General features: G+C 44.2%; 1 protein-coding gene and 1 gene segment (V, D, J or C); both read left to right on the top strand.

Annotated features, from left to right (window-relative positions):
• Positions 1 to 9221, top strand: part of LOC123020129 — a 130768-nt gene extending 121547 nt beyond the window's left edge. Inside the window, exons 23-26 of the mRNA XM_044423552.1 lie at positions 3720 to 4010; positions 4776 to 4838; positions 7122 to 7466; positions 8625 to 9221. Coding sequence (XP_044279487.1) covers positions 3720 to 4010; positions 4776 to 4838; positions 7122 to 7466; positions 8625 to 9019 — 1094 coding nt within the window. The 3' untranslated portion in view covers positions 9020 to 9221. The remainder of the gene's footprint in view (positions 1 to 3719; positions 4011 to 4775; positions 4839 to 7121; positions 7467 to 8624) is intronic.
• Positions 9222 to 12673: 3452 nt separating this feature from the next.
• LOC123020130 lies at positions 12674 to 18371 on the top strand. The segment is given in 5 exon segments: positions 12674 to 12695; positions 13567 to 13911; positions 15105 to 15431; positions 16278 to 16435; positions 18296 to 18371. Coding segments are annotated over 5 exon segments (897 nt in total).
• The last annotated feature ends 436 nt before the right edge of the window (positions 18372 to 18807 follow it).

Raw genomic sequence — 18807 nt, forward strand, 5'->3', positions numbered from 1 at the left:
CTGAGGAAAGCCGCTGGATGGCCCTCTGCTGAGCTCTGGTTTTGGGATGGTGGGAGCAGCTTTTGCTGTCTCCCAAACTTGCCCGGAGCCCCTCACTGGGCTGGGGTGCATGGCAGCTCTTCAGGTCAGTTGCAGCTACAGCTTAGGCAGCAGGAGCCACCGGCATCTCTCTGGAGCCCTGTACTCGGCTCAGGTACAGCAAGGTACCTTCCCACCTTGTCTTCCTTCAGGGAGGCTGGGAAAACTCCTTCCATCCCCAAAACTTCACAGAAGCCCACAGCTCAGCTGTGAGGCATGCAGAGCCGTTCAGATCAACAGCAGCTCTAGCTGGTGCAGGGGAAGCCAGTGATGATCTGAGGAACAGCCCAATGTCACTGTGCTCTTCAGCGGTTTTGGGGTGGCTGGAAGTAGCTTTTGGAGTACCCCAACTTCTCTGATAATCGGAACTCAGCTGAAAAGAAGTAGATGCTCTGACCCCAACCTGGAGCTTACCTCTGTATTCTGACACCCACCCAGCAGCCCTGAAGCTCCACAGTGAAGAAACTGTGTTTAGAGCAATTTTGAGCATTTGTGATGCTCAGTTGTGAGGTATGGAAGCTTTCCGTAGCAATAGACCTTTGGGACCTGTGTGCATTCAAGGCAGAGCAGAAAGGGCACTCGGAGCCACTCCAAGTCCAGTGCTCAGTTGGGGAAGAGCTGGGTGGCTCACTGCTCAGCCGCAGCAGTTTCGGGTGGGGAACCCCCTGAGTAGCCCCCTCGCTTCCTACTGCAGAGCTGGGAGCCACCCACACTTTCAGGTCAATAATAGCGATAGCTATGCTGAGAGAAGCAAGCAGAAACTCTCTGAAGCAAAGATCAGAGCTGGCAAACCGGTTGGATAACCAGAGATTACTGGGGAAAATCCTTGTAGCCACCAAACACTTCTCATGGGGACCAAATCTTCCGTGTCCACAGCAGCTATAGCTAGGCAAGGGAAGCAGCAGGCTGGCTGGCTCTCTGGGGAGTTCTGGCTTGGGGTATATCATCCTCATAGCTTGCATGAATCCCAGCACCCGGTTGGGAAATACGTTTGCTTCCCAGCTTGCTGGGGGCCTTGGAAAGTCTGGCGGAAGAAGTGGGTTCTCTAGCCCAACCTCCCTGAAAACCAAATGCTCAGCTGGAAGAAGTCTGTTGCTCGGTTAAGTATTAGGTTCACAAAAGGGAGGAACTGCAGATTAGTTCCATCAACTCAGAAGCAGCTTTTGGCTGAAATTGGATGGAGCAAGTGCTTTTGCCCATCCTTTGCTATTCCTCAGGGAAGTATAATAGCCTTCAGTTAAGCCCAAGTTTCAGGAGATCTCAGCAGTATACCCTGAAAGATAAGGTATCCCTGATCCTCTATGAAGCCTTACATTTGGTTGAGCATCAGGAAAATATTGGACAGCTGGACATCCTTTTGACTTCCCAGAGTCCACACTTAGGTGAGAGGGTCTTAAGCCCCACTCACCCTAACTTCTTGCAAAGTTCTGAGTGTATAGGGTCCATCGCCACAGCAACCTCCACCATCACCTCAGCCTCTACATTGAGCATGTCTTCTCAGATCTGACATCCCTGGTGAAGTATCCAGCCCACCCACTGTACATACACAGGAGAGTTTGGAAAACATCCAGGTCTCCGGTTTCTGAGGCTTATAAGAAGGCCCTTGAATATCCATTTCCTCAAACCCATGCCTCTGTGCTAGAGGCTTGTTTCTTAGTTCTTCTCACTGGTCTCAGTTGATAGTACAACGCAGATGTCCTTTGATGGTTTATAAGGAGGCTGACGGCTTTTGTCCTTGCTATTGCAGGGAAATATGGCTGTTTCAATGGTGTTTCTTTGCTCTAATATGGATAGTTTCCTGAAAGGGGTTAGAACACCTTCTGCCATTGAAGTTTGCTCTTTGTTTGATTTGTTTCTCCTGAATGGTTGGTGCTGGTGCTGGTGCTGGTGCTGGTGCTGGTGCTGTTGGTGTTGGTGTTGGTGTTGGTGTTAAAAAGGATGGATTTCTACCACCATAGCAGAGCCTGAAGCATGTGGGCCATTTCCCGCTCATGTAACCCAACATTTTAGTGGTATAATCTTGCAGTGGGTGGGGAGCTCTCCATGTTATAGGGTAGAATTTGAGGGCAAATTAAGTGTGCTTCATGTTTTGACCTTTATTCTGCCACTCATCCCAGGATACTACCCCAACATGGTGTCCTGCAGAAGTGTTGGACTACCATTCTCAGCCAAGGCTGATGGAATGATGCTGTGAATTATAGTCTGATAAAGTTGAGGAGCAACAGGTTAGTGAAGGTTGACTTAGTTGTTACAGGTGGCACCTGCACAGCACCTGAAATTATCCTTCAGGCAGGATACAATTAAAATCAAAGAGAGGACCTTCTTTCCAAATCTAAAATAAGCCTTTAAAACCTTCTAGATTCAAAAGGGTAGCAGCTCTGAAATGTCTACTGAAACCTGAGGGAAGAGCTTTTTCTTTTGCAAGTTTATAACTAATATTAAATATAATATTTTCTGCAAGCATGGGAAGTGCCCTATATCAGGAGCTTGGGACCTTTGTTGTTGGATGCCAGCTCTTATTCATCCTAGCCAGCATTGCCAATACTCAGGGATGAGGGGAACTGGAGCCCAGCAAAATCCGGAAGACCAGCAGTCTCCCATTCCCTGCCCTGCTTTGTCACATCCTGCTTTTTGGCCCCCATGTCTCCTTGGCTGGCTGCCTCGGACAAGAAGTATGGACTACATAGGCTAACTGAGAAAACTGTCACACTAGGAACTGAGGCATAGGATCAGGAACATAGTATGTGGATAGGAAGAAGACAGACAGGAAATCACCAAGTGCCACTGACTCCCCATGATTTATCATCACCAACAATAAAAAAAGATTCTCTTCCTGCAACTTCAAAATTAGGCTAGCAAGATGGAAGAAAACCTAGACAGCTTCATTCTGGCCATGAAAATAAATTATTGGGTGAACATGTGCTCAGACACACCCTTAAATCTAAAAGCATGTCCCCAAATAAGTATTCAGAGGCTATCCACATTTTGATCACCTCAACCTGAAGGCTGACAGAGTTGTGGTGAACAAGAGTATGAATCAAGCTCATTGATGAGAACTCTCTGACCCATGGAGGCAGCACCTCCAGCCTCAGAAATCTGGGTCCATCCATGAAACATTCCCATCACCAAATCCCCTCCCCTTTCCAAGCCATGATTCCAAGTCTGACAAATACTGGAGATGTTAGGAGGAGCCAAGGAGAAGAATACCTTGCTATCACCAACCTGTGATCAGAGACAACCATTGGAATGCCTTGCCCCCTGCTTCCACTCCCGATGTTGGAGCAGAGACAAGGAAACAGGGACCAGCATCGATGCCCTTATCCAGTGCTTGCTGGACTTTCTGCAATACTGGAGCCAGTAGATTTTGCGCAGTGGGAGAAGGGCAAGCAAAGCCTGGTGAAGCACTTTCATTCTCTCCGATGAGAGAAGCAAAGCCAACGACCAGTGGGCAAGCAGGGAAGATCAACTTTTCAATGTGCTGCATGGAGAACAATTATACTGGGGAAAAGCATATTGCAATTCTTGATAATCCTGCCTTTCTTTCCTGACAAATAACCATTCACTTTCTTCTAGTTACTCAATCCAAGATGAACGCTCAGTCCTCAAAAATCCAATGCCATTTTGTTTTTCTTCTCTCTTAGACCCTCAGCGTAGCCCTAGTCTTTTCCCCCTCATTCCACAAGAGGTGGGTTCAACAAATATCGACATTGGATGCTGGGCTACAGATTTCTACTCTGGTTCAATCACTTTTTCCTGGAAAGATTATAGAAATGACAGTGGCAATGCAATCAACTTTATGACATTTCCTTCAGTTTTCTACTCTGAGACATTCTCTGCAAGCTCTTCAGCCCGCGTTCCTGTTGCTGAATGGAAGAGTTGCTCTCCATTCTACTGCAGTGCTGGAGATAAAACAGTCAAAGTCGTTCACCCAAGTAAGTTTGGTTTGTGTTATTCCATCTGCCACCAAAAACAACCTGGACCGGTTCCATAAGGCAAGAAGCAAACAGTTAGAACATGCCATGGCAACCTTAGAAGTTAAAGGCGTTTCCCAGGTTACAGCTTCTACCTCTCAGTTATAAGGCACTATGCGACCTTATTCTTTCACACACACACCCTAATAATTGTTTTTGTGGGAGGAAAGAAGGAACGGTGAGAAGACTAGAGAAAGTTGGAAGCAGAATGATAGACTCGTGGACTAGTAGAGTTAGATGGGGCCAGTAAGGCCATAGAGCCTGCATTGGTTAGTGGGCAGTATAGAAATTAAATAAATAAAAAGAAGATGACATTGTTACTACAATTTGAGCTTAAGGCTGAAGGACCTCACAGTATAAGCTTTACCTGGGAACATCCACAGTGATCTTTTGTGCCATGTACTTTTATAGAAAGCAGTTTCTAGCAATGAAGACTGCCTGTGAACATTCATCCAATACCCAGCTAGAACGATACCTCACTTTATCTTCTCAGTATAAGTAGCCATTACTGAAGCCTAATTGAGACCAAACATTTCCCTTCTGAGCGTAATGATTGATTTCTTTAGAAGGCAAAGATGACTTGAAATCTTGACAAAGATGACTTGAAAACATGATTTGAAATCTACCCTTAATTAGCGATATGGGTGAATAGGATGTGCTTATTCTGTGGCGTGGAACTGTGTTATGCTCAGACCAAGCAATATTCTTTCCTTTCTTATTCCACAGATAATGTTTGCTACTGTGAAAGCGGCATTAGTAGAAGGATCCCTAGATTCTCTGGGCTTGACTGTGAGTAAACTTTTTATTACTGGGAGTGCTATAAATAAACTTATATAATGTTTTCCACGGAGGAAGCAAAGCAATGAACATAAAAAGCGATACTATCCAAACAGTAGCATTTTACCATAGAAGCACTATATGAAGTTGATTGGTGGGAGGTTTCGGAAAGATAAAAGGAAGCCCTCCACACAGCATACAGTTAAACTATGGAATTCACTGCCAGGGGGAGCAGTGATGGCTACCAAACTGGATGACTTTAAAAAGGGATTGGAGAGATTCATGAGGGAGGACACTCCCGTCGGCTACTCGCCTTGCTGCCTATGGGCTACCTCCTTTACTAGAGATGGCCTGCCTGCATACTCCAGTTGATGAGGAGCTTCAGCAGGAGGAGATCTTGCACCCATCCTGGTTTGCCACTGTGTGTACAGAGTGCTGGACCAGATGGACCTTTGGTCTGATCCAGCAGGCCTTTATGTCATCCTTATAATAAAAATGGCAATCATCCATGAAACCACACACTCTACTGAGTGCAACAGTCCTTAAGTGGTCAGTTCTTATGTTCAGGGGGAGAAGATGGCTCTTGAGAAGAAGTCTAAACACCAGAAAGCTTTCTGGAAGCCTGTCTAATGACGCTTAATCAAGCACTCCAGGGGAGGTGCTGTAACAGTCAATGCTCCACTATCCATGGAAGCCTCAAACGCGCTCCCTCTCGCGTTTCAAGGGACTGGACAGGAACAGAAGAACTGAGATGATTGCTGAGGTCGCATTGTCCCAAGTTGCTTGCTTGCATGGCTGGAGAAGCTTCCCCTTGAAGAGATGGCTTCAGGAGGTCTGGCTAGATGGTGCTTCTGCTGCCTAGAGGGGATTGGCAGTAGCTCAGCATTCTCCAGCAGCCTGAGTCCCACCAGACCATTGTAGGACACAGGGGGGGATAAGAGAGATGCTTCCCTTGCTGGCTGGTTCACCCCATATGGGGCTACTCTTGCTTTGCAAGACCAGATCATGTGGGTGAGGGTCCAGGATTTAATCCCTGATTGAGAAGCTAATGCAGCATGCATAATAGAGACTTGGATGAAGGAAGACAGAGGAACTATTCCCTGGCATTGCAGGTTTAGGGGACATGAATTGGCAGAGGCCTAAAGCAATTGTTCCTTTGACCACATGCTCCATCTAGCCATTTGCCAAATGGACATATGTGCTAGCCGAGTAAGGGTGAAGATTCTGCTGCTGTGTCATATTGCTCAACAGTCTGAGCTAGCTGGAATAATCTCAGGCCTGGCACTGGGTCATCCCAGGCTTCTTGCACTGGAGGGATTCCATCATTCATGCTTAGGTCACTTCATCATGTTCACCATGGCATCCATGGATTGGTCCCAACTCATCGCCATCCCTGTGTATGCAGGACACACTTTATATCTGATATTCTCCAGTGGATTTTGGGCACTAGATTTTCCCTTGAGTGGAAGAGACATGTGTGGCCCCATTGTCACACACAAATCACTATCCAGTTAGTTTGGGGAGGTCTACCTATATGGATCTAGGCGGGGCAGGGGCTTAGCATGGTCCACCCTAGCCCCTGGTGTCTCTAAGCCACTTGGGATTATCCTTTTTGTGTGTCGGTACTGTGGTACATTTGAGCCCATGGCTAAGCAGTGGAATATTGGAATGATATGAACATCAGCAAGACTCTTCTTTGTAGCGATCAGAAAAAATGTTCCACCGAAACCTCGGGGAACCTGCAGAAGTACTCCCAGCCTACTATGGCATTTATCCATTTGTTATCAGGAAGGGCTTGAAACAATTTTCTTTCTTAGAATATTTACTCATTCAGACAATAGATATAGTTATTTTAGGCTTTAGTCTGCAGTTTGTTTTATAAATTCAAAAGCATTTATGGATATTCATATACACCAAAAGGGTCATGCGATAATACATGAGATTTCTTTTTAAAAATACATATTCACACCTAGATAGACTATAGGCCATGCCTTGAAGGCACATACAGCATACATATTAGCATATCGCCAGTCTAGATGCTAACACGATATGATGTTCAGTGGGAGCTGTTTTTTGATTTACTGTGGAAATGAATATGGTTATTTATTTACTTATTTGCAAAGTCATATGCCGCTGAATAGCCCAATAGCTCTCTAAGCAGCTAACACTAAAAATATTAATTACAATTAATTAATTAAACATTACAATTGCAAGTACAGCAGGAGGAGCGCAGGGGGAAATCTGGAGCAGAGTAAACTCTTATAATCAAGTACTAATATTCTTGTTGCCCTTCAGCTACTGGTGACAATTCTTACCCAAATGTCAATGTGGAAACCATCCGACCGTCCTTTGCTGATATTTTCAAGAAGGACTCAGCCAAACTGACTTGCAAACTCTCCAACGTACCCTCTCATGCGAACTTTTCATCTCTGGATGTGACCTGGACTCAAGGACTTAACAAAAAACCACTGGAGACTAAACTGGGGCAGCCCATGGATCAGGAAAATGGATTGCAGTACATTGAAGCTACAGCCACCGTGTATACGGCTGAGTGGAACAGTGGAGAAACATTCACTTGCAAAGTGGATTTTCCAGGCATACTTCCTAAACCTGTGGAAAAATCTATGAAAAAGCCCATTGGTAGGTACCTATTAACATAATCCCATGAAAGGATGAAACACCGTGTCCCTTGTTTCAGCAGAGGCAGGATCCAGGCTGTTCAGAATAATTCAAAACTGCCCTCAGCATATTGAACTCCACGTGAGTCCAAAACAAATTCAGCACACCCCAAGAATTCCTTGTTCCAATGCCTGTTAGATCGAATGAATCCCCCTTAGAGTATCCCAATGAATGGTGGATTAGACGAATGCCCCACCTGTGTGCCTGCCGTAGTCAACCAGATGCCAGTGAGAAGTCCACAAGCACGGAATAGCTCTTGCTTAGCACAGCTGCTCTTTCGTTCTTGCTTAACGCAACTGGTTCGGAACTTGATCTATTAGGATTCTTCGAACAGACCAAACTGAGAACCTGTGCCCTGATCTTCAGGGAATTCGAAGATCAGCTTCCTATCTAACAGCCAAAGCAAGCACACTGATCATCACCACTGAATAAGTTGCCTTCCAACCTTTCATCCTTTGAGTGATATGGATCCCTTTTCAATCCACACTCTTCTACGATGGAAGAGAAACTGAATCCTCCCCTTTTGCAAGGGCAATTCTGCATTAATTTTTGTGGCCACCAAGATCTTGCTGTCTTATGGATTTCATGACGAGTGACACAGGCAGCCCAGAGCTCATCAAGATCCTCCTGGGCCACCATAACTGGCTAGCTTGACTTGATAGCTCATGTGACATAGATTTGAACTGGTAGCAAATGCAAACTCCTCAGCCCACCTCAGGAATCCACTACGACTGAAGGGGAAAGAGTGCATAAACAAATCTCTCTCTCTCTCTCTCTCTCTCTCTCTCTCTCTCTCTCTCTCTCTCACACACACACACACACACACACACACACAGACTACACACAAAGATGCCATGATCTTCTGTCCCTTAGAGACAACCATACAAACTAGGTCAGCACCTCTGGTCTGGTCAATATCTGGTCTGGTCTCACTAGTTCACCTACTGGGAGTTTTCCATTCTGGTACAAAATGTGTCATTCTCCCTCTCAACCACGCTACTCTGCAGAGCCAAGAGGTCAACAGTTAAGTGACATCCTATGGAACAAGGAAATCACAGTTAAGAACTGTAAGGAATACATATTTTGTATCTTCTAATACCCCTTTTTTTCACCATCCAGGTGGCCCCAGCTCCCCACCATCAGTCTACATCCTTCCCCCTCCAACAGAAGAGCTAGCTTTGAAGGAAACGGCCACCCTCACTTGCCTGGCGAATAACTTTTACCCCAATGAGGTATTGGTGCAGTGGTTACAGAACAATCAGCCAGTGAGCAGATCAAAATACATCACCAGTAAGCCCACACAGGAGTCTGAGAAACAGAATTCATACTACGTCTACAGTAAGTTGACAATCAGTGAACAGGACTGGAGCAACAACGACCAATTCACCTGCGTGGTGGGGCATGAGGCACTGCCCCTCTACACAACCCAGAAGACTATAGACAAGACCATGGGTAAACCAGCTGTTATTAATGTTTCCTTACAATTCTCTGATACTCTCACCACCTGTTACTAACCATCCTCCAGCCCCTCTGCCTCCTCTTGCATCTGATCCTCTCATTGTGTCTCACCCTGTTTTTTTGCTGAGTCTTCCATGTAAAATTGTGGGGAGGAGGAGAGATCCGAGCAAGATGTGTCTTAAATGTTAAAGCATTGTCTGGGCACATCTTTTTGACGAAAACAAACCAGCTGCAATAAAAAGTGTTCTTCAAAACAAAGAAAACTTCTGGCTTGCTATGAGCAATTTCAATAGGAAAGTATATTCCACAGGTTTATTTCTGGACAAGCTCTATCCAACTTGGCTTGATTTCTCTCCTACTCTTTAAGCAAGGTCTTGAGACACCAATAAAGCATTAATACACATAAACATTCCCAATTCCAAGCACATGAGATGCTTCCATTTTGGGTCACCGAAACATATTTCTCACCTAGCAAATGTACTATATAATAGAGCTGTTGGTGCCATCAAATTAATCTTCTAGGTCAGTGATGGCGAACCTTTTAGAGACCAAGTGCCTAAACTGCAACCCAAAACCCACTTATTTATTGCAAAGTGCCAACACTGCAATAAAATCTGAAAACTGAGGTTTTAGTTTAGAAAAACCACCTCACAGCCAGTCCAAGCAAATATACATATATATATCCCTGGCAGCACACTGACGGGCCATGCAAAAGCTCGGAGGAGTCGCAGCTCATGCGTCATGGCTCATGACATCATCACCTGGCACTGCTACTCCTTTCCGAGCATGCGCATGGCCCCTATGTGCGCTGTGATCCGATGCTCAGCTGCTGGGGCGATGCTGAGGTGACTTGGCTCACATGCTGACAGAGAGGGCTCTGCATGCCCACTGTGGCACTCGTGCCATGGGTTCACCACCATTTCCCTAACCCTACCCTGGGGCACACCCCTAAACCTAATATAGGGCTAAAGTTCCATTGGAAACAATACGATTTTGAAAAACACTTCCTTGAGTAGCTTTTTCTGCCCTGCTCATCATTTCTGCCCACTCTAAACACATTCCAACCATCAAAATCATGCCAGGACACCTCGTTGTTCTAACCCTAACCCTACCCTGGTGCACACCGCTAACCCTAATATAGGGCTAAAGTTCCATTGGAAATGATACGATTTTGAAAAAGCCTTCCTTGAGTAGCTGTTTCTGCACAGTTCAACATTTCTGCCCATTCTAAACACATTCCAGCCATCAAAATCATGCCAGGACACCTCATTTTTGTAACCCAAATCCAGTGATGGTAAACCTTTTAGAGACCGAGTGCCCAAACTGCAACCCAAAACCCACCTATTTATCGCAAAGTGCCAACACTGCAATAAAATCTGAAAACTGAGGTTTTAGTATAGAAAAAACAACTCACAGCCAGTCCAAGCAAATACACACACACACACACACACACACACACACACACACACATAAATATATATATATAAATATCTTTGGCAGCGCACTGACCGGCCATGCGAAAGCTTGGATGAGTCACGACTAATGCGTCACGGCTCGTGACATCATCGCCTGGCACCGCTATCCTTTCTGAGCATGCACATGGCCCCTATGTGCACTGTGATCCGAAGCTCGGCTGCTGGGGCGATGCTGGGGCGACTTGGCTCGTGTGCCGACAGAGAGGGCTCTGCATGCCCGCTGTGGCACTCGTGCCATGGGTTTACCACCACTGTTCTAGGTCAAAGGATAGCATTTTTGAGGCTTCCTTGCATACATTCTGGTATAGAACCAGCAACAAAATTTCTCAGCACAAACCTGTAAACCTTGAGAATATAGCCTTAAAACCTCCAGACATACTTGTGTGCATCAACAAGGCTTGAGAAGCTAAAAGGACCCTAAGCTTCATTGATTTTGCTCTCATGAAAAACTACTCCGGTCTGGACAGAATTAGCATGTGCACATGCAGGCATGTACATCTCTTTTCCCATTTGCAAGGTCCAATCAGTTATGAAGGGGATGAGTGGTTCGCAGGATCAAAAGAAAGGCGGGAGCCAAAACAGACAGCCACTCCAATACTTCCTCCTAAGGCCAAATCCCTAACACCAGAAGCATCCCTAACTGAGGGTTGTTCTGGAGTTTTTATCACATGCGCACAACTGTAGTGTGTCCACGGAGGCACATTCAGAGAAATCGCAGGAGCCAAAGACTGCAGTCTTGGCTAGTCTGCAGGAGCCAGCGTTAGGAAAAAGAGGCTGGAAGCAGAGACAAAATGTTTCTAGGGAGGTATAAGCCCTGTTCCTATTCTCACAACCCATAGAGTTATTGCTTGTCAGTAAAGGAACTACTTGAAGTCTTCTGTTGCTCCATTCAGATTTAACTGGGTTATGTAAGGATTAATGAACAAACGCTGAAGTGCAGCTAGTTCCCATTTCCATCCAGTTTACCCCATTTCTTCCCAGAAATGGCAGGCTCTGCAGTACAAGGCAAAACAACAGTGATTCAGCAAGTATCCTGGCACAGTGTATCCCCTCTCTGTTAGTGGACCATCAAAGTTTAGATTCCACATTTGGAGCAACAGATTGTCTTTGGATATGATCCAAAGAAGAGAAGGCAAGATTGGTGTGATCACACTGACGCGTGGGGACAGACATGCAGTCATGCACACGCAAGCATGCACATACCATGTTAAGCGCAGGAGACGCTGCGTTCGCGTCTCCGGTGCCACCTTCTCATTGGTACCTTTGCACAAATGGCCTTCATGTCCAAACTGACTTAGGCCTTTGCTAGCAGAGGGTTTTATTGTGTGCTTGTCATCCTTCACTCACATTTATTTATTTTTTATTTATCATTGAATTCCACGTTTTTAGACCAAGGGCTTTCTAAGCAGATTACAGCTGACAAGAGCTTTAGACAAGAACAACAACACACCATCCTTAAATGACTTGTCCTTGTTTTGGCCTTCTTTCTCTAATTGTTTTTCCCATGAACAGGCAAAAGGCACTGTGGGGGGCAGGTTTGGTTGTCTGTTTGGCTCTGGCAAAAAGACACTTTCTCCAGTATAGTGCACAAGTGCACTTTGTTCTGCTGTGTTACAGGAAAGGCGCTGAAAATCTGCATTTGTGCAAGAGCACAAGGGGTTATAACTAGATAGGAGACATCACCTGCCAGAGTAAAGTTATGTTGTCATAGGTGGCCACAGAAAGAATGAGATATAATGGGCAAATAGAGAATTCACACACAATCTGAAAGAAGTAGTGGTAAGCCACAACTCTAAAACACTTTTGTAGAAAAGCTCCTAGAGTTCTTATTATTATACCACAGATACTCTTATAGGGCCCCTTATAGGCTCAGAAGTCCTACATGCGATGCTAAATTCTCACCTTTGGCAGAAGTAAAGCTTGCGAACTCTGGAAACCCACTTGTTGGAAAATTCCAAATGACACCCGAAAGTGACACATAAAAGAAACACCCACCCAAGAGCATCCTCAGGATGAAACATTTCCTTTTTCCTTCATTGCAGAGCAGATTACAACAGAAGTAGGTAGAAGGTAGATCTGCAGATGTTTTGGACTTTGACTCTCAGAGGCTTCTGTTAGCAAGTCCAATGGCCAGGAATGCTAGACATTCATGTCCAAAGATTGAGAAATCTACTTTCTGCCCACTCCTTTTAAGCTACAATTGCATCCCCATCACTGTCAAAACTTTATCAGGCCATGGTACAGATGAAGTTCATTTGTATGATTGCATAACTGCTTGTGGCTAGTCATATACACCCAAAGGCCCAAGATATATGAAGTCTCTCTAAAAATCTACATGCTCACAAGTGAATAGACTTTAAGCCATGCTCTGAAGGCACATATGCCAACAATTATTCCATTAAACAAAGGCCACAATACCCACCTTAGCTTCAATATTCTGCAAAATCTCAGTTCATCCATGTCCACAGACACCCCTTTTCAACTAAGGCAATTCTGGCCTTATTTTTAGAGATGAAAGAAGTTAAGGGAGATGAAGCAAACTCTCCTGCATTAAATGTTCTCCTAATTTTAAATATTTCCTCTATTCGAGATTTTGTGATTTGGGGATTTTTCTGTAAAGAGCAGTGCAGAATGCTGGATACTTGATACAGTTGCCTTAAAATTCATTTGCAAATCTCTAAAAAGAAGCCTAAAAATGAAAAGCAAATTTTGAATGTGTGAAGATTTTCTGGCTCGGTTTTTACTTGACCTGCACCTTTAAGATCCAAATGAGCAGGACAGGTATCAAGATATAAACCCTGTAGTATTCAGAAATTCTGAGGAATTCACACCCACAACAAATTGAAAAGCAGATTCTCATTAGGGCTCATTAGGCCAAATTCTTCTATTTGAGTCCTTGTGGGTTTATAGCCAGCCAGAACCAAAATTACTGGACCAGATGAAACAATGATGTGGGATGATAGGTGCCTTCATAGGTTGAGGGCACTACAAGGGGTTCTGCCTCTGATTCAATGTGCTCTGGTTGGTCTCAGAAGGTCCAAGAGAAGGAAACTCCCTTTTGCATCTGTTCTCTGATTTATTGTGGATTGTTTCAGCTCTCTTCTCACTTCTCTTTTGTTACTCATTAGGTAGTCGTGTTAATTGCTCCTCAAACGTCCACGTGGAAACCATTGCACCATCCTTTGCTGATATTTACCAAACCAATTCAGCCAAGCTGACGTGCAAAATCTCCAACATTCCCTTTGAGTTCAATATTAGCATGCTAACTGTCACCTGGACACAGGGATCTGAGAAAAAAACACTGGACACTGAAGTGGGAAAGCCCATACATCAGGAAAACAAGCGGAAATATATTGAGGCTACAGCCATGGTACCTCCAACCGAATGGAACAGTGGGGAAACTTTTAATTGCAAAGTTGTTTTTCCAGACTTACTTCTTGAACCTCTGGAAAAACCTCTGAAAAAGCTTACTGGTAGGTGCCTATTAACATAACCCTACAAAGAGATACAGTATGAATGTCAATAGTTTCTGTAAGTCTCTGGGTGTGAGAACTCCAAAGTCTCTAAATTGTCTATCTTTAGAATATTTCACACTACCTGAATCAAGAGGATTTGGTGGTGGGTTGGGGAAGTCTTCCAAAGCCCATTCAGTGCACCCAAAGAAGTCCTTGCTTCAACATCTGTTAGAAAAAAATTACCTCCCCTTCTGATGACTCCGCAAATACCTAAAAACATAAGAAGAGGTGTGATGGATTAGAGTGGTGGATTAAAGGTCTGTCTAGTCCAGTGTTACATGGCCAAGCAGATCCAAATGGGAAGCCCACAAACAGGGTAGCCCTCTTTTGTTCTTTCTTGTTATGATGGCAACTGCTTATAATCAGTTCCATTACAATTCTTTGAGAAGACCAAATGGAGAAACTGTGATTTGGTTAAGGTCAGTGAGGGTGCTTCAAGGATCTGAAAATCAGTTTCCTGGCGTATATCCAAGTCAAAGACACGGATGGTTAACACTGATTTAGCTTTTGTAGACTCATACTGGTCCACGGCCACATTGAAGCCACACTTTTCTACAATAGGACAGAAACTGAATTCCTGTTGAGAATGAGAGGGACAGTTGTCCTTGGCACACACGCCCGGGTCGTGCCAATCTGGAGTCAGAGAAGAGGAGGAGGCAGAGGGGCCAGGAAATTTAGGGCTTCAGGCTTCGAGATGAGAGATGCAGAGGAGCTTATCTCAAGGTCACTCCCTCCAGGTGCCCAGGCAAGCTCTGGGAATAACCAAGGTGTGCACCTCTCAGGAAGGGACATGGACAGGGAGTTCTCAAGTCAAATGAAGGCTCTTGACCAAAGACATGACATCAGGAGGGGAGGGCTAGCCAACTAGAGGGATGGAGTACAGAGAAAAGGCATGCTCACTTCCAAAGGACCCTCCCAGAGGGATGAGGCCCAGAGATACTCAAAAGAAGGGTTCCTAGGAGTAGGCACTGGATTGGGTTCAACAAACCACTTTATGCCTTCTCAGAGGGTCATTCTGTCATGATGGAGTTTATTGGATATACTTTGGTGAATAAAGAGTTTTTGCGAAGAAGCAGTCTGCAGTCTTGAGTGTGTGAAGGGAGGAAAACCCAGCTCACAAGATTTCTGCCTTTCTCTTTTTCACCATCCAGGTAAGTCCAGCTTCCCACCATCTGTCTACATCCTTCCACCTTCCGAACTAACTTTGAAGGAAATTGGCACCCTCACTTGCTTGGTGAAAGGGTTCTACCCTGGCGACATCTTTGTACAATGGCTCCACAATGATCAGCCAGTGAGTGATGAGGACTACTTTACCAGCAAGCCGACAATGGAGTCCAAAACACCCGAGCGGTTCTTTGCCTACAGTATGTTGAACATCAATCCACAGAACTGGAGGTCTGGTGACATGTACAGTTGCCTGGTGGCACATGAGGCATTGCCCATCAACACAACTCAGAAGGCTGTAGGCAAGAACACAGGTAAACCATTTCTTCCCCACAACTCCTTAATAGTGTCTGAACACAGCCAGAACTTGCTACTTACCATCATCAGAACTTCTTCTAATGCATCCTCCGCCCTTCCACCTCCGATAGCCTGTTGCCCTGGCTGTGTCTGCCCCAGTTTTATTATCGATTTGTCAATGGAAAAAGTTAGGTGAGGATGACAGTGAGTATCTAAGATAGATGTGTCTTAAAAGTTAAAGCATTATCTGGACACGTTCTCTGAAGAAAACTATTCACAATATAGTTTGTTTTTGAAAACAAAGAAAATCTGACTTGTGAGAAATGTTGGTAGGAGAGTTAAGATGGATTTTCAAGTACCCAAGGCTGGAATGAGACAACCAATTCCCACTGGAATGCTATGGGAAACAACACTTCTTGGAAAATTCCACCCATAGCAGCTTGCCCAGTATCAGCATGGTATTTCAATGGATGCTAAATGCATGATCTGCCAAAGGTAGTTTAAGAGTTTGCATTTCATAACTGCATTCATATGCTACTTCCTGCCCATCCCTATTTTATACACTACTGTATCTTCATTATCGTCAAAAGTTGTATTAAGCCATAACTGAATATATACATATTCAGTTAGGTAATGATAGGTAATGTTTGCAAGTTGAACTCTATCTGCACAATCCTTTCAAGAAGGACTTTGTCGAAGCCATGCAGACCAAATAGCTAGGAGAGGATTATGTTGAATGGAATCTTCCAGGTGTCTTCTTCATACTTCATACTTCTTCAGTTTCCCAGTCTGCATTCTCCTTGTGTTACTCTTTCTTGTTCCATTCCTTGACTGCACTGAGACTCAATCTTCTCTCTGAACAGAAGCAGCTGACATCCATATATTCTCCGAAGCTTATCTAGATAGGACTATGGATATTGATGAAGATGAAGAGCTCCAGAAAATCTTATCAGTTCTTTCCACTTTCATTGTCCTCTTCCTTGTAAGCCTTTGCTACAGTGTCACTGTGACAGTCATCAAGGTAAGATAATAATGACAGAAAGGTAGGGTAATCAGTTGAAATGTCCTTGATTATGCTTTGTGAGCAGAGGGCCAATAATTGTGGAAGGGAGGCGAACTGAGAAAGAAAGGAGTCAAGCTAGTACATAGAGTGCTTGTGATCTGCATGTGGTGAACCAGGCCAAGACCCCAGAGCAGACTTACAAACCATTAAAAGTGTCGGTTATTTAAATACCTGCATATTTTAAAGATTAAAAAAGGGGAATGGAGAAGGCCTTTCCTTTTCACTGTGCAGATGTTTTACTGCTTCCATCTTATTTATTTTATTTTTATTATTTATTTATTAGAACATTTCTATGCCGCCCCTTGCCGAAGCCTCGGGGCGGCTTACAACACAATAAAATACAATAAAATACAAAAATAACAATATAAAATTAAAATTAACAATATAAAATAAATAAAAGATATAAAAGATATAAAAGAAGTTATAAAAGAAAAGAAGTCGCCCTGGCCAAGAAGTCGTCTTGTGTAATTCCAACCCTCTAACTGTTAGTAATATAGACTCATATCCGTTCCAGCTGTGCTGGAAAACCAAACCATCCTCTGTGTAAGAATTTCTATGCTGTTGGAAGACACCTTTCTCATATCATTGCATAATCATAGTAACAGGGCAATTAGTTACAAAAGAGTGGACTGTTTTATGATTATTTTTGCTCCCGTTACATTAATTTTGCTTCTTTCTCCATTGCAGATGAAATAGCAGTCTATGAACAATGGCCATTGTGTTGCCTAAAAGACTGTACATTTTTGCTCTTTCTTTGACAACATAATCCAGAATGTATATACCTCCAACCTCTCTTGTGGGGAGAAGGGACAATTGATTTGGAGATACTGAATTTTACTCTTGATTTATATGTTCCCATTAAGGTGTAATCCTGGGCACACTCATCTGGAAATATCCCCCTTCAAATTTAATGAAGCTAATGTCTGAGGAAACATGCATAGGGTTTCATTATTAGTATTCCTTTTCAGGGCAGAAATAGATCTTTCAAACATATATAATAAAGTTGACTTGCTTGAGCATGTACGCATTTCCATGACTCGGTGACAGTCATATTTTATTTAAGCAATTGTCTGTCTAGCCTAAGGCTGTAAAGAAGTTTTTGAAATGTTCATGTTCAGAGCAATACACTGAGAACTCTTCCCCAGTATGCACCGATGACATGCTTGTTTTTATTGTTATATCCTGTGGCAATAAAATTGACTTTCTCATGAGCACATTATCTTCCCTAGGAATAGGAATATTATCTATAGTTGCCTTCTGTAAGGTATGAGTGAATCCCAAAGTGCAGCCACAGACAAAATGGTCACAGCTTATTGGGGAAAATTGGACTTCTGACTTCTCAACTTTCAGTTCATTTTAAATATTGTCTTTTCTGATCTGGTTAAGCTGCCCCTCTGGCTCTCATATAATTTCCAGAGCCACTTCAAACTTCCCTACACTGGAAAGGTTGAAGGAGTTGGGATGCTAAACTGTCCTGATTTCCTATTATTCATAATGCAAGCAAAACTGCTGTGCAGAGACAAGGGGGTGGGTTAAGATGGTGTGTGCGTGCATGTGTGTGTGTGAGTGTGTGTGTGTGTGTGTGTGTGTGTGTGTGTGAGAGAGAGAGAGAGAGAGAGAGAGAGAAGGGGAGAACGCATACCTGTCTTGTTTGTCCATATGTGTGGATGTAAACATGGAGACCCGCTTTACAACTCTTGGAACACAATCCTATGCAAGTTTAGACAGAGGAAAGATCTACAGTTCCCAGCATGCCCCCGGCCAGCCATGCTGTCTGAAATTACCTAAGATCACACCCTTTGTCTTTTCACACTGCAGTGCTCAGGAACAAGCCCCACTGGACTCAACAGGACTGAAACATAGAAGCATAGAAACAGAGCGAGTCAGAAGGGGTCTCCCGGGCCATCTAGTCTGACCCCCGGCTCCAGCCAGCTCCACTCACGACACGCCCACCATGTGCACGTCCAGCCTGTCCTTGAACACCCGCACCGATGGGGCCTCAACCACCTCCCGTGGAAGCCCATTCCACACCCTCGGGGTCCTGACTGTCAGCAAAAGATGGAACTGCTAACTGACTTCACAAAAGCAAAAACACATCAAAGGTGGAAAGTCTGCAGCATACTTTCAAAGACAATTTGTCCTCAAGTCCATTTTTGACAATAGAAGCCATTTCCCTGCTCAGAAGAAAGGCACGCTGCAGGAACGCTTTACATTTTCATTATCATCGCTACTAAAAACCACATTTGTAATACTATTACAGGATGAATACTCTGAATGCTAAAAACTCTAAAACCCTATATGCATGCTTGGTCCCATTTTGTCGAATGAGG

Source organism: Varanus komodoensis, unplaced genomic scaffold (genome assembly GCF_004798865.1).
Source record: "Varanus komodoensis strain SLA01 unplaced genomic scaffold, ASM479886v1 scaffold140, whole genome shotgun sequence".
Lineage (NCBI taxonomy): Eukaryota > Metazoa > Chordata > Lepidosauria > Squamata > Varanidae > Varanus > Varanus komodoensis.